The sequence below is a fragment of the Myiozetetes cayanensis genome, unplaced genomic scaffold, assembly GCF_022539395.1.
Source record: "Myiozetetes cayanensis isolate MyiCay16 unplaced genomic scaffold, myiCay2020 scf134, whole genome shotgun sequence".
NCBI classification, from domain to species: domain Eukaryota; kingdom Metazoa; phylum Chordata; class Aves; order Passeriformes; family Tyrannidae; genus Myiozetetes; species Myiozetetes cayanensis.
The window spans coordinates 79,752-101,646 of record NW_026086982.1 but is presented as its reverse complement, the minus strand read 5'-3'; the positions used below and the strand labels follow the sequence as shown (position 1 = coordinate 101,646).

The window sequence follows — 21,895 nt, the reverse complement described above, 5'->3', positions numbered from 1 at the left end:
CTTTCACCTCCTCCCCCAGGTGTCCCCCCCCAGTGTCACCTCCCCAGGTGTGCCCCCCCAGTGTCACCTCCCAGGTGTCCCCCCTCACCTGCCCAGGTGTCCCCGCAGTGTCACCTGCCCAGGTGTCCCCCTCACCTGCCCAGCTGTCCCTCCCAGTGTCACCTTGCCCAGGTGTGTCCCTTGACCTCTTTACCTCCCCAGGTGTCCCCCCCAGTGTCACCTCCCCAGGTGTGTCCCCTGACCCCCTTTACCTCCCCAGCTGTCCCCCCCAGTGTCACCTGCCCAGGTGTCCCCCCCAGTGTCACCTCCCCAGGTGTGTCCCCCCCTCACCTGGCCATGTCCTCAGCAGGTAATGCAGGACCTCGATGTGTCTCTTGAAATCCACGGCCCCGGCCACGCCCTCGCCGTGGGGGTGGCCCCGATGGCCCCGGGGGTGGCCCTGGTGGCCCTGGGCGTGGCCCTGGGCGTGGCCCTGGGCGTGGCCCTGGGGGTGGCCCCCGGGGCAGGTGTGCTGGTGGCCGGGGGGCAGCAGGACGGGCCCGAAACACACGGCCAGGTTTTGGGGGGTCATGCGGTTGAAGGGCTGGAACGAGGCCACCAGGGCCAGGTGCTCCAGGAGCCGCCGCAGGGTGGCCTGGGGACAACGCGGGGACGTCACCTGGGGGCACCTGGGGGGCACCTGCCCACCCAAAACAAACCCTGGGGACACCAGGGATGTCACCTGGGGGCACCTGCCCACCCAAAATAAACCATGGGGACAACGCGGGGACGTCACCTGAGGGCACCTGGGGGGCACCTGGGGGGCACCTGCCCACCCAAAATAAACCCTGGGGACACCAGGGATGTCACCTGGGGGCACCTGGGGGGCACCTGCCCACCCAAAACAGAGCCAAGGGGGCTGGGGGTGGTCCCTGGGGGCACCTGGGGGGCACCTGCCCACCCAAAATAAACCCTGGGGATACCAGGGATGTCACCTGGGGGCACCTGGGGGGCACCTGCCCACCCAAAACAGAGCCAAGGGGCCTGGGGGTGGTCCCTGGGGGCACCTGGGAGGCACCTCCCTCACCCAAAATAAACCCTGGGGACACCAGGGATGTCACCTGGGGGCACCTGGGGGGCACCTGCCCACCCAAAACAAACCCTGGGGACAACGCGGGGACGTCACCTGGGGGCACCTGGGGGGCACCTGGGGGGCACCTGCCCACCCAAAACAGAGCCAAGGGGACTGGGGTGGTCCCTGGGGAGCACCTGGGGGCACCTGCCCACCCAAAATAAACTCCTGGGGACACCAGGACGCCACCTGGGGGCACCTGGGGCACCTGGGGGCACCTGCCCACCCAAAATAAACCCTGGGGACACCAGGGACGTCACCTGGGGGCACCTGGGGGGCACCTGGGGGCACCTGCCCACCCAAAATAAACCCTGGGGACACCAAAACAGAGCCAAGGGGGCTGGGCAGGTCCCTAGGGCACCTGGGTGCCCCCTTTTCCATCAATCCCCCTCTTTCCCACCCCGTCCCCCCTTTCCCTGTCCTCCATTCCCATCCCCCATCCCCCATTCCCATCCCCCATCCCCCATTCCCATCCCCCATTCCCATCCCCATTCCCAATCCCATTCCCATCCCCCATTCCCATCCCATTCCCATTCCCATCCCCATTCCCATCCCCCATTCCCATCCCCATTCCCATCCCCATTCCCATTCCCATTCCCATCCCCAACTCCATTCCCATCCCCCATTCCCATCCCCATTCCCATCCCCCATTCCCATTCCCATTCCCATCCCCCAATCCCCTTCCCATCCCCCATTCCCATTCCCATTCCCATTCCCATTCCCATCCCCCATTCCCATTCCCATTCCCATCCCCACCTTCTCCACGGGGGGCAGACACTCGAGCAGGGCGGGGCCGTCCCCGGGGGGGTCCTGGGGGGGTCCCCGGGGGGGTCTCCGGGCCATGGCCTCGAGCACCACGTGGTGCAGCCGGGGGGTCACCAGGGGGGTCGGCAATTCCCGCAGGAAATCCTTCAGGATCCCTAGAACACGGGGAGTTAACGGGGAGATTGGGATAGGGGGTCGGCAATCCTGCAGGAAATCCTTCAGGATCCTGGGAACATGGGAATTAAAGGGAGGGAGGGAAATATGGGAATGGGGGATATTGGGATAGGGGGGTCGGCAATTCCCGCAGGAAATCCTTCAGGATCCCTGGGAAATATAGGAATTAAAGTGGGATATTGGGATAGGGGGTCGGCAATTCCTGCAGGAAATCCTTCAGGATCCCTGGGAAATGTGGGAATTAAAGTGGGATATTGGGATAGGGGGGTCGGCAACTCCCACAGGAAATCCTTCAGGATCCCTGGGAAATACGGGAATTAATGGGGGGGATATTGGGATAGGGGGTCAGCAACTCCACGAGGAAATCCTTCAGGATCCCTGGAAATATAGGAATTAATGGGGATATTGGGATAGGGGTCAGCAATTCCTGCAGGAAATCCTTCAGGATCCCTGGGAAACACAGGAATTAAAGGGGAGGGAGGGAATATGGGGAGAATATTGGGATAGGGGTCTGAACTCCTGCAGGAAATCCTTCAGGATCCTGGGAAATATGGGAATTAAAGGGGGATATTGGGATAGGGGGGTCGGCAACTCCCGCAGGAAATCCTTCAGGATCCCTGGGAAATGTGGGAATGGGGGGGGAAGGGGACAGCATGGACCTGGGGATGGGGAGGGGGGATATTGGGATAGTGGGGACAGTGAGAGATATTGGGGATATTGGGGATATTGGGGATATTGAGGGTATTGGGGACATTGGGGATATTTGGGATATCAGGGATATTGGGGACATTGGGGGTATTTAGGATATTGGGACATTGGGGATATTTGGGATATTTGGGACGTTGGCAACATTGGGGGACTTTGAGGACCTGGGGAGATACTGGGGGCAGGAGATATTGGGGACAAGGACATTTAGGACAGGTCCCTTGACCCCTTGGTGGCCCAGGAGGACATTCAGGACAGGTCCCAGGGGGCCCTGGTGGCCCAGAGGACACCGAGGACAGGTCCCTTGAGCCCCTGGTGGCACAGGGGACACTGAGGACAGGTCCCAGGGGGTCCTGGTGGCCCAGGGGACATTTAGGACAGGTCCCAGGGGGTCCTGGTGGCCCAGGAGGACATTTAGGACAGGTCCCTTGAGCCCCTGGTGGCCCAGGGGACAGGGGGGCCAGGTCCCTTGACCCCTTGGTGGCCCAGGGGACATTTAGGACAGGTCCCAGGGGGTCCTGGTGGCCCAGGAGGACATTTAGGACAGGTCCCTTGAGCCCCTGGTGGCCCAGGGGACATTTAGGACAGGTCCCAGGGGGTCCTGGTGGCCCAGGGGACATTTAGGACATGTCCCAGGGGATCCTGGTGGCCCAGGGACACCGGGGACAGGTCCCACAAATTCCTGGTGGCCCAGGGGGACATGGGGGACAGGTCCCACGAGGTCCTGGTGGCCCAGGGGACACCGAGGACAGATCCTTTGAGCCCTGGTGGCCCAGGGGACAGGGGGGCCAGGGTCCTGGCCAGGACATTAGGACAGATCCCTTGAGGCCCTGGTGGCCCAGGGAGACAGGGGACCAGGTCCCACGAGGTCCTGGTGGCCCAGGGGGACATGGGGGACAGGTCCCTTGACCCCTTGGTGACCCAGGGGACAGGGGGCCAGGTTCCAGGGGGTCCTGGTGGCCCAGGGGACACGGAGGACAGGTCCCTTGGGATCCTGGTGGCCCAGGGGACAGGGGCCAGGTCCCGGGGTCCTGGTGGCCCAGGGGACAGGGGGGACAGGTCCCAGGGGGTTCTGGTGGCCCAGGGGACAGGGGTCCAGGTTCCAGGGTATCCTGGTGGCCCAGGGGACAGGGGGGCAGGTCCCAGGGTATCCTGGTGGCCCAGGGGACAGGGGGGACAGGTCCCAGGGGGTTATCCTGGTGGCCCAGGGGACAGGGGTCCAGGTTCCAGGGGGTCCTGGTGGCCCAGGGGACAGGGGGTCCAGGTCCCAGGGGGTCCTGGTGGCCCAGGGGACAGGGGTCCAGGTTCCAGGGGGTCCTGGTGACCCAGTGGACAGGGGGGCCAGGTTCCAGGGGGTCCTGGTGGCCCAGGGGACACCGAGGACAGGTTCCAGGGTATCCTGGTGACCCAGGGGACAGGGGGGACAGGTCCCAGGGTATTCTGGTGGCCCAGGGGACAGGGGGGACAGGTCCCATGACACCTTGGTGACCCAGGGGACAGGGGGCCAGGTTCCCGGGGGTCCTGGTGGCCCAGGGGACAGGGGGTCCAGGCTCCAGGGTATCCTGGTGGCCCAGGGGACAGGGGGGACAGGTCCCAGGGGATCCTGGTGGCCCAGGGGACATTTGGACAGGTCCCTTTAGGTTCTGGTGGCCCAGGGGACAGGGAGGCCAGGTTCCAGGGGTCCTGGTGGCCCAGGGGACAGGGGTCCAGGCTCCCGGGGGTCCCCACGCACCGGTGATGACGTGGATGTCGGGGCAGAGGCGCTCGCAGAGCGCGGTGGCTGCGCCGTCCCTCTCGAAGGCGTCGCGGAGCTGCCTCTTCACCGCTGCCGAGCCACAGAGGCGGTACAGCCCCACCACCTGCAGGTATGGGGGGCTTTGGGGGGCTCTGGGGGGCTTTGAGGGGCTTTGAGGGGCTTTGGGGGCTCACAGAGCCAGTACAGCCCCACCACCTGAGGGGGATTGGGGATTTGGGGTCTCTGGGGTCACAGAGGCGGTACAGCCCCACCACCTGTGGGGTACAGGGGGCTTTGATTGGGGGTCACAGAGCCGGTACAGCCCCACCACCTGAGGGGGATTGGGGGGAGCTTTGGGGGTTTGGGGGTCACAGAGCCGGGTACAGCCACCACCACCTGAGGGTACGAGGGGATTTGGGGGCTCTGGGGGCTCAGAGGGGGCTCTGGGGCCACAGAGCGGTACAGCCCCACCACCTGAGGGTATGGGGATTTGGGGGGCTTTGGGGGCTCTGGGGCTCACAGGCGGTACAGCCCCACCACCTGAGGGGATTGGGGGGCTTTGGGGGTCTCTGGGGCCACAGAGGCCGGTACAGCCCACCACCTGTGGGGTGCGGATTGGGGGGCTTTGGGGTCACAGAGCCGGTACAGCCCCACATAGGCCTGCGGGCTTGGGATGGGGGCTTTGGGGGCTCACAGAGGCCGGTACAGCCCCACCACCTGAGGGGTGCAGGGGGGCTTTGGGGGGGCTTTGGGGGCTCTGGGGCCACAGGCGGTACAGCCACTACCTGGGGGTATGGGGTTGGGGGCTCTGGGGAGGGCTTGGGGGTCTCTGGGGCCACAGAGCCGGTGCAGCCACCACCTGCAGGGTATGGGGGGGGGCTTTGGGGGGCTTTGGGGGGCTCAGAGAGGGCTCTGGGGCCACAGGCGGTACAGCCCCACCACCTGAGGGGTATGGGGAGTTGGGGGGCTTTGGGGGCTCTGGGGCCACAGAGCCGGTACAGCCCACCACCTGAGGGTACAGGGGGCTTTGGGGGGTCTTTGGGGGAGCTGCTCTGGGGGGGTGTCTCGGGGGCTCTGGGGCCACAGAGCCGGTACAGCCCCACCACCTGCGGGGGCATGGGGGGCCTGGGGGGTCTCAGGGGGTCTCTGGGGGTGTCTCAGGGGTCTCTGGGGCCGCAGAGCCAGTGTAGCCACCACCTGCAGGGGCATGGGGGGCTTTGGGGGGCTTTGGGGGTCTCTGGGGTGATCTCTGGGGGTCCCAGGGGGCTCCAGCCCCACATCCACCCCCTCCCCAGAGGGGAAAGGGCAGAGTTGTGTCCACTCTGGGACACCGAGGGAACGGCCCACGGGAGGAGACGCCGAGAGGAGAACTCGGGAGAGGCACAAAAGGGGCTGGAGAGCATGGATGAGTCGGGAGAGCATGGATAAGAGTGGAGAACATGGAGAAGAGTCTGGAGAACATGGATAACAGAGTCTGGAAAACATGGATAAGAGGCTGGAGAACATGGATGAGTCTGGAGAACATGGAGAAGAGTCTGGAGAACATGGAGAAGAGTCTGGAGAACATGGAGAAGAGTCGGGAGAACATGGAGAAGGGGCTGGAGAGCAGGACAAGGGGCTGGAGAGCAGGAGAAGGGGCTGGAGAGCATGGAGAAGGGGCTGGAGAGAAGGAGAAGGAGCTGGAGAGCAGAAGGGGCTGGAGAACATGGATAATAGGGTGGAGAACATGGAGAAGGGGCTGGAGAGCAGGAGAAGGGGATGGAGAGCAGGAAAAGGGGCTGGAGAACATGGATAAGAGGGTGGAACACATGGAAAAGGGGCTGGAGAGCAGAAGGGAATGGAGAGCAGGAGAAGGGGTTGGAGATCATGGATAATAGGGTGGAGAACATGGAGAAGGGGCTGGAGAACAGGAGAAGGGGCTGGAGAACAGGAGAAGGGGATGGAGATCATGGATAAGAGGGTGGAACACATGGAGAAGGGGCTGGAGAGCAGGAAGGGGCTGGAGAACATGGATAATAGGGTGGAGAACATGGAGAAGGGGCTGGAGAGCATGGAGAAGGGGCTGGAGAACATGGATAAGAGTCTGGAGAACATGGATAAGAGGCTGGAGAGCAGGAGAAGCTGGAGAACAGGAGAAGGGGCTGGAGATCATGGATAAGAGGGTGGAACACATGGAGAAGGGGCTGGAGAGCAGAAGGGGCTGGAGATCATGGATAATAGTGTGGAGAACATGGAGAAGGGGCTGGAGAACAGAAGGGTTTGGAGAGCAGAAGAAGGAGCTGGAGATCATGGATAAGGGTGGAGAACAGGAGAAGGGGCTGGAGAACATGGAGAAGGGGCTGGAGAACAGGAGAAGGGGCTGGAGATCATGGATAAGAGTGGGGAGAACATGGAGAAGGGGTTGGAAACCAGGAGAAGGGACCCCCCCCAGCTCACCTTGAGCCCCCGGAGCTCGATCTCGGCCAGGCACCTCTGGATGATGAGGGGCACCCTGGAGGGGTCCCCCTCGCGCTCCACCAGCTGCCCCAGCTCCACCCCGAACACCCGCGGCTCCCGCGGCTCCGGAGCCTCCCAGCGCTCCAGCAGGGTCAGCCTGGAGTACAGCACCCCCCGGGGCTGCAGCTGCACGGCCAGCTGCTGGACACGCTCACCTGGGGGGACACCCGGGGGGCACGGGGTCACCGGGACACCCACCGGGCCAGGGGACCACCCAGGAGCTTCTCCACCACCTCCCCACCCCAGAGCCATTGGGATTTCCACAGATCCAACCTCCAAATCCCCCTTTTTTCCCCCCAAAACTCCCTCAGAACGAGCTTCTCGACCACCTCCCCACCCCAGGGCCATCGGGATTTACCCGGATCCAACCCCAAATCCCCCTTTTTCCCCCCAAAATTCCCTAAGGAGGAGCTTCTCCACCACCTCCCCACCCCAGAGCCATCGGGATTTCCACAGATCCAGCCCCCAAAATCCACCTTTTTCCCCCCAAAACTCCCTAAGGAGGAGCTTCTCCACCACCTCCCCACCCCAGGGCCATCGGGATTTCCACAGATCCAACACCCAAATCCCCCTTTTTTTCCCCAAAACTCCCTCAGAACGAGCTTCTCCACCTTCCCACCCCGGACCCATCGAGATTTCCCCGGATCCAGCCCCCAAATCCCCCTTTTTTCCCCCAAAACTCCCTCAGAACGAGCTTCTCCACCACCTTCCCACCTGGACCCACCGGGATTTCCCCAGATCCAGACCCCAAATCCCCCTTTTTTCCCTCAAAACTCCCTAAGGAGGAGCTTCTCCACCACCTCCCCACCCCAGAGCCATCGGGATTTCCACAGATCCAGCCCCCAAAATCCACCTTTTTTTCCCCAAAACTCCCTCAGAACGAGCTTCTCCACCACCTTCCCACCCTGGACCCACCGGGATTTCCCCAGATCCAGACCCCAAATCCCCCTTTTTTCCCCCAAAATTCCCTAAGGAGGAGTCTCTCCACCACCTCCCCACCCCAGACCCACCGGGATTTCCACAGATCCAGCCCCCAAATCCCCCTTTTTTTTCCCCAACACTCCCTCAGAACGAGCTTCTCCATCACCCCCCACCCCAGAGCCATCGGGATTTCCTCAGATCCAGCCCCGAAATCCACCTTTTTTCCCTCAAAACTCCCTCAGAACGAGCTTCTCCACCACCTTCCCACCCCAGAGCCATCGGGATTTCCACAGATCCAGCCCCAATCCACCTTTTTTCCCCCAAAACTCCCTAGGGAGGAGCTTCTCCACTACCTTCCCACCCCTAAACCCACCTGGACCCACCGGGGGTTTCCCCAGATCCAACCCCCAAATCCCCCTTTTTCCCCAACACTCCCTCAGAACGAGCTTCTCCATCACCCTCCCACCCCGAAACCCACCTGGACCAATCGAGATTTCCCCAGATCCAGACCCCAAATCCCCCTTTTTTCCCCCCAAACTCCCTCAGAACGAACTTCTCCCCACCTCCCCACCCCTGAAACCCCCCATCCCCGAGAGATTTCCCTGGATCCAGCCCCCAAATCCCCTTTTTTCCCCAACACTCCCTCAGAACGAGCTTCTCCACCACCTTCCCACGTGGACCCACCGGGATTTCCCCAGATCCAACCCCCAAATCCCCCTTTTCCCCCAAAACTCCCTCAGAACGAGCTTCTCCACCACCTTCCCACCCGAAACCCACCTGGACCAATCGAGATTTCCCCAGATCCAGCCCCCAAATCCCCCTTTTCTCTCCCCAAACTCCCTCAGAATGAGCTTCTCCACCACCTTCCCACCCCGAAACCCACCTGGACCAATCGAGATTTCCCTGGATCCAGCCCCCAAATCCCCAAAAACTCCCTCAGAACGAGCTTCTCCACCACCTTCCCACCCCGAAACCCACCTGGACCAATCGAGATTTCCCCAGATCCAGCCCCCAAATCCCCCTTTTTTTCCCCCCAAACTCCCTCATAACGAGGCTGCTCCTCCACCTCCCCACCCTGGAAACCCCCAGACCCCCTGAGATTTCCCTGGACCCCCAAACCCACCCTCGAAGAGCCTCGCCAGCGCCACTGCCCCGTGGCAGCAGAGGCGGTCTCTCCGTGCCAGGGGGTCGCGGGCGAGCACGACCACCCTGAGCGTGGCTGCGGCCTCCAGGGGCAGGTTGAAGGTGTGGTCGAGGGGCAGGAACTCGCTCCCGGCCGGCAGCAGCGCCGTGCGGGCCCGGCTGGCCCCGTCCACCTGCAGGACGCAGAACACCCCGCGCGGCTCCGGCCGCGGCGTGCCGCAACCCCTCAGCCCGGACCCGCAGCAGCCCCGAGGCAGCGCCCACCCCCTGAGCCCCCGAGTAGTCCCCGCAGCCGTACGGGCGGAACGACCCCCAGTCCGGCCCGGGCCCCCCCGGCGTGGGGGGACCCCCGAGCCTGGCGGGCAGCTCGGGGAGTCGCCGTCGCTGCGGTGGCCGCCCCTGGGTGTCCCCACGCGTGCCGAGGCCACGCTGGTGTCCAGGTGGTAGCGGCCGATGACGGTGCGGGATTCCCAGCGGGATTCCGGGGGACAGGCACCCCAGGCCCGTCGGGGCTGGGGGGGCAGCGGGGGCTGCGCAGGCTGAGCTTCCGACGCAGCTCCGGCAGCTTCTTCATCTTCAGCGACAGGCGCCGAACGGTGCCGGTGCCCGTGCCGGGGGGCTTGGAGCCTTTGGGGGCCGGGAGAGCCTTCGGGGGGCTGCGCGGGGGCGCGGGGGGGCTCGGCAGCTTCGCTGGGGGGAGAGAGAGGGTCAGGGGGTGGGGGAGAGAGGGAAAAGAGGGGGTCTGAGGGGTAAGGGGCTCGGCAGCTTCACTGGGGGGAGAGAGGAGTCAGATGGTGGGGGTAGTGGGAGAAGGGGGGTCAGGGGGCTCAGCAGCTTCACTGGGGGAGAGAGGGGTCAGGGAGTAGGGGTAGTGGGAAAAAGGGAGGGTCGGAAGTCGGGGGCTCGGCAGCTTCGCTGGGGGAGAGAGGGGTCAGGGGTGGGGGAGAGGGGTCAGGGGATGGGGACATTGGGAAGAAGGGGGAGTCAGGGGGACTCGGCAGCTTCACTGGGGGGGGAGAGAGGGGTCAGGGGGTGGGGGGCACTGGGAAAGGGGAGAGGGGTCGGGGGGCACTGGGAAGGCTGGAAACTGCTGTGGGGACAGGGGACACTGGGGATGGGGACACTGGGGATGGGGACACTGGGGACAGGGGACACTGGGGATGGGGACACTGGGGATGGGGACACTGGGGACAGGGGACACTGGGGATGGGGACACTGGGGACAGAGGACACTGGGGACAGGGGACACTGGGGACAGGGGACACTGGGGATGGGGACACTGGGGATGGGACACTGGGGACAGGGACACTGGGGACCAGGGGACACTGGGGATGGGGACACTGGGGACCAGAGGACACTGAGGATGGGGACACTGGGGATGGGGACACTGGGGACAGGGACACTGGGGATCGGGGACACTGGGGACAGAGGACACTGGGGACAGGGGACACTGGGGACAGGGGACACTGGGGATGGGGACACTGGGGATGGGGACACTGGGCACCCGGACTATGGGGACAGGGGACATGGAGTTTGGGGACACCGGGGACAGGAACTGTGGGGTCCAGGTGACACCAAGGCTCAGGTGACACTGGAGAGATGGGATATTGGGGACAGGGTCCCTGGGGACAGGGGACATTGGGGACAGGGGACACCGAGGCTCAGGTGACGCTGGAGAGATGGGACACTGGGGACAGGGTCCCTGGGGACAGGGGACACTGAGGCCCAGGTGACAGGGGGGACAAGAACTGTAGGGACAGGGAACACTGGGGACAGGTTCCAGGTCCCAGGGGACCCTGGGGACACACTGACCCAGCCCTGGGGACACACTGACCCTGCCCTGGGGACACACTGACCCCTGGGGACACACTGACCCTGGGGACACACTGACCCACCCCTGGGGACACACTGACCCAGCCCTGGGGACACACTGACCCTGGGGACACACTGACCCAGCCCTGGGGACACACTGACCCCTGGGGACACACTGACCCAGCCCTGGGGACACACTGACCCTGGGGACACTGACCTGGGGACACACTGACCCTGCCCTGGGACACACTGACCCTGCCCTGGGGACACACTGACCCTGGGGACACTGACCCAGCCCTGGGGACACACTGACCCTGCCCTGGGACACACTGACCCCTGGGACACACTGACCTGCCCGGACACACTGACCCCTGGGGACACACTGACCCTGGGGACACACTGACCCAGCCCTGGGGACACACTGACCCTGGGGACACACTGACCCAGCCCTGGGGACACACTGACCCCTGGGGACACACTGACCCTGCCCTGGGGACACTGACCCCTGGGGACACACTGACCCTGGGGACACACTGACCCTGCCCTGGGGACACACTGACCCTGGGGACACACTGCCCAGCCCTGGGGACACACTGACCCTGGGGACACACTGACCCCTGGGGACACACTGACCCAGCCCTGGGGACACACTGACCCAGCCCTGGGGACACACTGACCCTGCCCTGGGGACACACTGACCCTGGGGACACACTGACCCCTGGGGACACACTGACCCTGCCCTGGGGACACTGACCCAGCCCTGGGGACACACTGACCCTGGGGACACACTGACCCTGGGGACACACTGACCCCTGGGGACACACTGACCCAGCCCTGGGGACACACTGACCCTGCCCTGGGGACACACTGACCCTGCCTGGGGACACACTGACCCAGCCCTGGGGACACACTGACCCCTGGGGACACACTGACCCAGCCCTGGGGACACACTGACCCACCCCTGGGGACACACTGACCCCTGGGGACACACTGACCCAGCCCTGGGGACACACTGACCCACCCTGGGGACACACTGACCCACCCTGGGGACACACTGACCCCTGGGACACACTGACCCCTGGGGACACACTGACCCTGCCCTGGGGACACACTGACCCAGCCCTGGGGACACACTGACCCCTGGGGACACACTGACCCTGAGGACACACTGACCCTGGGGACACACTGACCCTGCCCTGGGGACACACTGACCCTGCCCTGGGGACACACTGACCCTGCCCTGGGGACACTGACCCTGCCCTGGGGACACTGACCGCCCTGGGGACACACTGACCCTGCCCTGACACTGACCCTGGGGACACACTGACCCCTGGGGACACACTGACCCAGCCCTGGGGACACACTGACCCAGCCCTGGGGACACACTGACCTGCCCTGGGGACACACTGACCCAGCCCTGGGGACACACTGACCCCTGGGGACACACGACCCTGCCCTGGGGACACACTGACGCCCTGGGGACACACTGACCTGCCCTGGGGACACACTGACCCTGCCCTGGGGACACAATCACCCCTGGGGACACACTGACCCTGCCCTGGGGACACACTGACCCTGGGGACACACTGACCCTGCCCTGGGGACACACTGACCCTGCCCTGGGGACACACTGACCCTGGGGACACACTGACCCCTGGGGACACACTGACCCAGCCCTGGGGACACACTGACCCCTGGGGACACACTGACCCTGGGGACACACTGACCCAGCCCTGGGGACACACTGACCCCTGGGGACACACTGACCCTGGGGACACACTGACCCTGGGGACACACTGACCCCTGGGGACACACTGACCCCTGGGGACACACTGACCCACCCCTGTGACCCTGGGGACACACTGACCCCTGGGGACACACTGACCCAGCCCTGGGGACACACTGACCCTGGACCCTGACCCTGGGGACACACCTGACCCAGCCCTGGGGACACACTGACCCCTGGGGACACACTGACCCTGGGGACACACTGACCCAGCCCTGGGGACACACTGACCCCGCCCTGGGGACACACTGACCCAGCCCTGGGGACACACTGACCCTGGGGACACACTGACCCCTGGGGACACACTGACCCTGGGGACACACTGACCCAGCCCTGGGGACACACTGACCCTGGGGACACACTGACCCAGCCCTGGGGACACACTGACCCGCCCTGGGGACACACTGACCCTGCCCTGGGGACACACTGACCCTGCCCTGGGGACACACTGACCCCCTGGGGACACACTGACCCAGCCCTGGGGACACACTGACCCCTGGGGACACACTGACCCGCCCTGGGGACACACTGACCCAGCCTGGGGACACACTGACCCTGCCCTGGGGACACTGACCCAGCCCTGGGGACACACTGACCCAGCCCTGGGGACACACTGACCCACCCCTGGGGACACACTGACCCTGCCCTGGGACACACTGACCCAGCCCTGGGGACACACTGACCCTGGGGACACACTGACCCAGCCCTGGGACACCTGCCCTGGGGACACACTGACCCAGCCCTGGGGACACACTGACCCCTGGGGACACACTGACCCTGCCCTGGGGACACACTGACCCTGGGGACACTGACCTGCCCTGGGGACACACTGACCCAGCCCTGGGACACACTGACCCTGCCCTGGGGACACACTGACCCGCCTGGGGACACACTGACCCACCCTGGGGACACACTGACCCTGGGGACACACTGACCCTGCCCTGGGGACACACTGACCCTGGGGACACACTGACCCCTGGGGACACACTGACCCCTGGGGACACACTGACCCAGCCCTGGGGACACACTGACCCAGCCCTGGGGACACACTGACCCTGCCCTGGGGACACACTGACCCTGCCCTGGGGACACACTGACCCAGCCCTGGGGACACACTGACCCAGCCCTGGGGACACACTGACCCTGCCCTGGGGACACACTGACCCCTGGAGACACTGACTCAGACCTCAGACACCTGACCCTGCCCTGGGACACACTGATCCCTGCCCTGGGGACACTGACCTGGGGACACACGACCCTGCCCTGTGGGACACACTGACCCAGCCCTGGACACGGCCCTGGGGACACACTGACCCTGCCCTGGGGACACACTGACCCAGCCCTGGGGACACACTGACCCTGGGGACACACCCTGACCCAGCCCTGGGGACACACTGACCCTGCGGAGACACTCGACCCTGCCCTGGGGACACACTGACCCAGCCCTGGGGACACACTGACCCAGCCTGGGGACACACATCTGACCCTGGGGACACACTGACCCACCCCTGGCAGCCCTGGGACACTCTGCCCTGAGGTCACACTGACCCTGCCCTGGGGACACTGACCCAGCCCTGGGGACACACTGACCCTGGGGACACAGGCCCTGACCCTGGGGACACTGACCCTGCCCTGGGACACACTGACCCTGGGGACACTGACCTAGCCCTGGGGACACACTGACCCCTGGGGACACACTGACCCCTGGGGACCACACCCCTGGGGACGCACTGAGCCCTGGGGACACTGACCCAGCCTGGGACACTGCCCCGGGGACACACTGACCCTGGGGGACACTGACCCAGCCCCCTGAGACACACTGACCCTGCCCTGGGACACACTGACCCTGGGACACACTGAGCCTGGGACACACTGACCCTGCACTGACCCTGGGGACACACGACCCACCCCTGGGGCACACAGCCTGGGGACACGCAGCCCTGGGGACACGGCCCTGCCCTGGGGACACACTGACCCCTGGGGACACACTGACCCTGCCCTGGGGACACACTGACCCCTGGGGACACACTGACCCTAGCCCTGGGGACACACTGACCCTAGCCCTGGGGACACACTGACCCTGGGGACACACTGACCCTAGCCCTGAGGACACACTGACCCCTGGGGACACACTGACCCTGCCCTGGGGACACTGACCCTGGGGACACACTGACCCAGCCCTGGGGACACTGACCCAGCCCTGGGGACACACTGACCCTGACCCTGGACACAGCCCTGGGGACACACTGACCCTGGGGACACACTGACCCTGCCCTGGGGACACACTGACCCAGCCCTGGGACACACTGACCCTGCCTGGGGACACACTGACCCTGCCCTGGGGACACACCCTGGACCGCCACACTGACCCTGGGGACACACTGACCCTGCCTGGGGACACACTGGCCCACCCTGGGGACACACTGACCCTGGGGACACACTGACCCTGGGGACACTGACCCTGGGGACACCTGACCCTGCCCTGGGGACACACTGACGCCCTGGGGCACACTGACCAGCCTGGGGACACTGACCCTGGGGACACACTGACCCTGCCCTGGGGACACACTGACCCCTGGGGCACACTGACCCTGGGACACACTGACCCCTGGGGACACACTGACCCTGCCCTGGGGACACACTGACCCTGGGGACACTGACCCTGGGGACACACTGACCCCTGGGGACACACTGACCCTGCCCTGGGGACACACTGACCCCTGGGGACACACTGACCCTGGGGACACACTGACCCAGCCCTGGGGACACACTGACCCAGCCCTGGGGACACACTGACCCTGCCCTGGGGACACACTGACCCCTGGGGACACACTGACCCAGCCCTGGGGACACACTGACCCCTGGGGACACACTGACCCTGCCTGGGGACACACTGACCCTGGGGACACTGACCCTGCCCTGGGGACACTGACCCTGCCCTGGGGACACACTGACCCTGGGGACACTGACCCTGGGGACACACTGACCCCTGGGGACACACTGACCCAGCCCTGAGGACACACTGACCCACGCCCTGGGGACACACTGACCCTGCCCTGGGGACACACTGACTCCCTGGGGACACACTGACCCAGCCCTGGGGACACACTGACACCCTGGGGACACACTGACCCACCTGGGGACACACTGACCCACCTCTGGGGACACTGACCCTGGGGACACACTGACCCAGCCCTGGGGACACTGACCCAGCCCTGGGACACACTGACCCTGGGGACACACTGACCCTGGGGCACACTGACCCACCCTGGGGACACACTGCACCCCTGGGGACACACTGACCCTGCCCTGGGGACACACTGACGCCTGGGGACCCCTGGGGACACACTGACCCACCCTGACCCTGGGGACACACTGACCCAGCCTGGGGACACACACTGACCCTTGGGGACACACTGACCGCCTGGGGACACACTGACCCAGCCCTGGGGACACAATCACCCCTGGGGACAGGGGACCGTGGGGACACACTGACCCAGCCCTGGGGACACACTGACCCAGCCCTGGGGACACACTGACACACCCCTGGGGACACAATCACTCACCCCTGGGGACACACTGACCCAGACCTGGGGACACAATCACCCCTGGGGACACACTGACCCACCCCTGGGGACACACACACTCACCTCTGGGGACACACTGACCCACCCCTGGGGACACACTGACCCACCCCTGGGGACACAATCACCCCTGGGGACACACTGACCCCTGGGGACACACACCACTCACTCACTCACCCCCACCCCGGCTCCTCGGGGCTGTCTCTTCCTCCTCCTCCTCCTCCTCCTCCTCCTCCTCGCCGTGTCCCTCAGGTCCCTCCGCGGACCCCCCACCCTTTGGGGGTCCCTCCCGCGCCCCGCGGGGGTCCCGGGGGGGTTCGTTGTCGTCGTCCTCGGGGATGGGGTTGTACCAGATGTGTCCCCCTCCCCCGGCATTGCCGGCATTCCCGGCCGGAGCGCCGGGCCCGCCGGGATCGTTCCCGGCCGCCAGGACCCAGCGGCGGCTGCTCCGCTCCAGGCTCTGCAGGTACGCGCCGGGCCCGGGGGGTCTGCAGGGACCCCCCAGAGCCCCCGAGCCGCTCAGGGGCTGCTCCTCATCCTCCTCCTCCTCCTCCTCCTCATCGGCGTCATCCTCATCATCATCGTCATCGTCATCATCATCATCATCCTGGCACGGCCTGTCTCAGCCGGGCCCCCGAGCCATGCGGGGCGGGGGCCAAAGATTTGGGGGTCCGGCTTGGGGGAGGGCTGGGGAGGGGCAGAGAGAGAGAGAGAAGGGGGAGTGATGGGGGGACAATCCCTAAAATGATGGAGAGAGAGACCGAGGTGATAGGAAGGGGTCGAGGGCACTGGGGAGGAGGGCTGGGAGAACTGGGAATACTGGGAGGGGGGGCTGGGGAACTGGGAGGGGGCTAGGGAACTGGGAGGATACTGGGAGGGGGCTCTGGGGGCAATGGGAAGGAGCTGGGAAGGTACTCGAGGGGGTACTGGGAAGGGGCTGGGAGGGCTGGGAGAGGGTCTGGGGGCTACTGGGAAGGGGGCTGGGAGAACTGGGAAGGGGGTCTGGGGAACTGGGAATACTGGGGGGGATCTGGGGCACTGGGAAGGGGTCTGAGGGACTGGGAATATTGGGAAGAGGGTCTGAGGGAACTGGGAAGGGGGCTAGGGAACTGGGAATACTGGGAAGGGGGTCTGGAGTCACTGGAATACTGGGAAGGGTGTCTGGGGGCAATGGGAGGGACTGGGAAGGGGTCAGGGGCACTGGGGAGGAAGGGGCTGGGAGAACTGGGAATACTGGGGGGTCTGGGGAACTGGGAGTGAGGGGGATCTGGGGGCACTGGGAAGGGGGCTGGGAGAACTGGGAGTACAGGGAGGGGGGTCTGGGGGCAATGGGAGGGGTGCTGGGAAGGGAGCTAGGGGTACTGGGAGGAGGGGTCTGGGGACACTGGGAATACTGGGAGAGGGTTCTGGGGGCAACGGGGGATCTGGGGGCACTGGGAAGGGGGCTGGGGAACTGAGAAGGGGGCTGGGGAACTGGGAATACTGGGAAGGGGTGTCTGGGGCAATGGGAGCGGGGGGATCTGGGGGCACTGGGAAGGGGGCTGGGGAACTGGGAAGAGGCTGGGGAACTGGGAGTACAGGGAGGGGGTCTGGGGAACTGGGAAGAGGGGGAGGATCTGGGAGCACTGGGAAGGAGGCTGGGAGGACACTGGGAAGGGGGCTGGGGGAACTGGGAATACTGGGAGGGGGTGTCTGGGGGCACTGGGAGGAGGATCTGGGGCATTGGGAAGGGGACTGGGAGAACTGGGAATACTGGGAGGGGGTGTCTGGGGGCACTGGGAGGAGGGATATCTGGGGGCACTGGGAAGGGGGCTGGGAGGACACTGGGAAGGGGGCTGGGGAACTGGGAATACTGGGAGGGGATGTCTGGGGGCAATGGGAGGGGGCTGGGAAGGGGTCTGGGGGCACTGGGAAGGGGATCTGAGGGAACTGGGAATACTGGGAGGGGGATCTGGGGGCACTGGGAGGGGAGATCTGGGGACACTGGGACAGGAGGGGGCTGGGGAACTTGGAGTACAGGGAGGGGCCTCTGGGGGAACTGGGAATACTGGGAGGGGGCTGGGGGCACTGGGAAGGGGTCTGGGGAACTGGGAAGTGAGGGTGGATCTTGGGCACTGGGAAGGGGATCTGGGGCACTGGGAAGTGGGGGGAATCTGGGAGCACTGGGAAGGGGGTCTGGGGGCACTGGGAAGGGGGCTGGGAGGGAGCACTGGGAAGGGGGCTAGGGGAACTAGGGAATACTGGGAAGGGTCTGGGGTCACTGGGAATGACTGGGAAGGGAGTCTGGGGGCAATGGGAGAGGCTGGGGAAGGGTTCGAGGGTTACTGGGAAGGAGGGCTGGGAGAACTGGGAATACTGGGAGGGGGTCTGGGGGCACTGGGAGGGGGATCTGGGGCACTGGGAAGGGGGCCTGGGAGAACTGGGAGTACTGGGAGGGGTCTGGGGGAACTGGGAGAGGGAGGATCTGGGAGCAATGGGAGGGGGCTGGGGAACTGGGAAGGGGGCTGGGGAACTGGGGAAGTGGGGTGGATCTTGGAGCACTGGGAAGGGATCTGGGGGCACTGGGAAGGGGATCTGGGAGCACTGGGAAGTAGGGGGTGGATCTGGGGGCACTGGGAAGGGGATCTGGGGGGGCACTGGGAAGGGGTCGGGGGCACTGGGAAGAGGGGGATCTGGGGGCACTGGGAAGGAGGGGCTGGGGTACTGGGAAGGGGTTCTGTGGGAACTGGGAAGTGGGGGGAATCTGGGGAGCACTGGGAAGGGGGTCTGGGGAACTGGGAATACTGGGAGGGAGTCTGGGGGAACTGGGAGTACTGGGAAGGACCCCTCTCTTGTGCGTTGTCCCCCAATCCCCCAAATTCCCGCCCATCCCGGGGTGGGGGTCCCCCTTTCCCACGGGCTCTTCCAGCAGGAATTTCAGTTGTTTATTCCCGGTTGGAGCCGCGTGGGATTGGGGGGGAGGGGGAGGGGGAACATTGGCCGGACCCCCAAACCACAGCGGGGTCACCGCTGCACCCCAAAAGGGATTGGGGGTTTGGAATGGGGGAAGGGGGAGGCAGGACCCCTCAAATAGCGCCCCCTAATTCCTGCGACGCCCCAAATTCTGCACCCAAAACCCACCTCGGGTGCCCCCACCCCGTGGATCCCATCAAGCCCCCTCCCGGGAGACACCTGATTTCTGTAGAGACCCCTGAGGGGATGGGGGGTCTTTGGAGGTGGTCCCTTCTAATGGGGGTCCTTCCTCGAGAGGGTTGTCCCCCTTTCCTCGGGGGTCCTTCTTTTGGGGGGTCCCTCCTGGGGGTTCCTTTGGGGGCGTCCCTTCCTTTAGGGAGTCTTTCCTTTGAGGGGGTCCCTTCCTTGGAGGGGTGCAGGAGGGACCCCAGATTGATGGGGGCCCTTTTGGGAGTGGGGGTCCCTTTCGGGGGAGCACAGGGAAGGACCCCGGGGTGATGGGGGGCCCTTTCTGGGGTGGGGGTCCCTCCGTGTTGGGGGGTCCTTCCTGGGGGATGGGGTCCCCTTATGGGGAGGTCCCTTCCTCAGAGGTCCTTTCCTCGGGGAGGGGTGTCCCATCCTCTCTGAAGAGGTCCCATCTTTGGAGGGTCCCTTTTAGGGGATGGGGGTCTCTTCCTTAAGGGTGTCCCATTCTGGGAGGTCCTTCTTGGGGGTCCCTTCCGGGGATTCCCCTGCTCAGGAGTGAGGGGGTCTCTTCTTTTGGGGATCCCATCCTGCGGGATGGGGTCTCTTCCTTAGAGAGGTGTCCTCCCTGTGGGAGGGTCCCAACCTGTGCGTGGTTCCCACGCTGTGGAGTGTTCCTTTCTCGAGGGGTCCCTTTCTCGGGGGGTCCCTTTCTCAGGGGGAGGATCCCTTTCTCGAGGGGTCCCTTTCTCGGGGAGTGTCCCTTTCTCAGAGAGGTCCCTTTCTCAGGTGGTCCCTTTCCCCGGGGGATCCCTTTCTCAGGGGTTCCCACGCTGGGGGTCCCTTTCTCAGGGGAGTCCCTTTCTCCGGGGGTGTCCCTTTCTCAGGGGTCCCTTTCTTGGGGGTCCCTTTCTCAGGGATCCCTTTCCCAGGGGTTCCCATCCTGTGGGGGTGTCCCTTTTCTCAGGAGTGTTCCTTTCTCGGGGGTCCCTTTCTCGGGGGTCCCTTTCTCGAGAGTGTCCTTTTCTCAGGGGGTCCCTTTCTCGGGGGGTCCCTTTCTCAGGGGGTGTCCCTTTCCCGGGGGTGTCCCTTTCTCAGGGTCCCTTTCCCGGGGGGTCCCTCCCGGGGGGGTTCCCACCCTCTGGGGGGTGTCCCTTTCTCAGGGTGTCCCTTTCTCGGGGGGGGGTCTCCCTTTCCCGGGGGTCCCTCCCGGGGGGTGTCGCTGCTCGTACCTCCGTCCTTGGCCTCCTCCCGCTCCTCCTTCCCTCCGGGGCGGCCGCGGCCCCTCAGGCGGGACAGGGTCCGGCGCAGCAGCGGCTCCGCCATCGCCGCCCCTTCCCCCCCAAATCCCGGGATTCCCAGGGAGCCCTCGGGATCCTCCGGGATCCCCGGACCCACGGATCCCCAGACCCCCCCGGGCCGGTCCCTCAGCGCGGCGGGGCCTGGAGAGGCGGCAGCGCCATCCCGGCCCCGAATTCCTGGGATGCCGCCCGGCAGCGCTGCCGGGAGCTGGAGTCCGGAATCCAGGGAATGGGATCGGGAGCTGGAGTCCGGAATCCAGGGAATGGGGGAGCTGGAGTCCGGAATCCCGGGAATGGGGGAGCTGCAGTCCGGAATCCCGGGAATGGGAGAGCTGGAGTCCGGAATCCAGGGAATGGGAGAGCTGGAGTCCGGAATCCAGGGAATGGGATCGGGATAGACAGCCCTGGGAATGGGGGAGCTGGAGTCCGGAATCCAGGGAATGGGGGAGCTGCAGTCCGGAATCCAGGGAATGGGAGAGCTGGAGTCCGGAATCCAGGGAATGGGATCGGGAGAGACAGCCCTGGGAATGGGAGAGCTGGAGTCCGGCATCCCGGGAATGGGATCAGGATGGACAGCCCTGGGATGGGGGAGCTGGAGTCCGGAATCCCGGGAATGGGAGAGCTGCAGTCCGGAATCCAGGGAATGGGAAACCCTTGGGATCGGGATAGACAACCCTGGAGCCGGGATTGCCAGCCCTGGGATCGGGACAGACAGCCCTGGGATTGGGATAGTTCCCAGTCGCTCCCAGTTGCTCCCAGTATGGTCCCAGTCACTCCCAGTATGGTCCCAGTCGCTCCCAGTCACTCCCAGTCGCTCCCGGGATGATCCCAGTCGCTCCCAGTATGGTCCCAGTCACTCCCAGTATGGTCCCAGTCACTCCCAGGATGGTCCCAGTCACTCCCAGGATGATCCCAGTCTCTCCCAGTCAGTCCCAGTCGCTCCCAGTCTCTCCCAGTATGGTCCCAGTCACTCCCAGTCGCTCCCAGTATGGTCCCAGTCAGTCCCAGTCGCTCCCAGTCACTCCCAGTATGGTCCCAGTCACTCCCAGGATGATCCCAGTCACTCCCAGTCGCTCCCAGGATGATCCCAGTTGCTCCCAGTCTGTCCCAGTGCTCCCAGAGCAGCCCCTCACTGCACACACACGTTTATTCCCCCAGCCCCCAGGGTGGGTTTTGGGGGTTCTGGGGTTTTTTTTTTTTTGGGGAGTGGGGTGGGGTTTTTGGGGAG

At 65.1% G+C, this 21,895-nt stretch overlaps 1 protein-coding gene and 1 long non-coding RNA gene across 2 annotated transcripts; both read right to left on the bottom strand.

Moving 5' to 3' along the window:
* Positions 1–330: 330 nt before the first annotated feature.
* Positions 331–20,750, bottom strand: LOC126636558 (rho GTPase-activating protein SYDE1-like; the record flags this gene model as incomplete). Its single annotated transcript, XM_050308865.1, is given in 10 exon segments — positions 331–634; positions 1,868–2,031; positions 4,488–4,614; positions 6,927–7,141; positions 9,031–9,266; positions 9,268–9,424; positions 9,427–9,550; positions 9,553–9,740; positions 16,409–16,852; positions 20,599–20,750. Coding segments are annotated over 10 exon segments (2,053 nt in total), but the record flags the coding sequence as incomplete, so codon positions are not given.
* LOC126636567 (uncharacterized) lies at positions 10,500–13,439 on the bottom strand. The gene is made up of 3 exons (XR_007628082.1): positions 13,363–13,439; positions 12,436–12,572; positions 10,500–10,985 (listed from the first exon to the last, which is right to left on the bottom strand). It is a non-coding gene; the product is annotated as an uncharacterized LOC126636567 (long non-coding RNA).
* Positions 20,751–21,895: the final 1,145 nt, after the last annotated feature.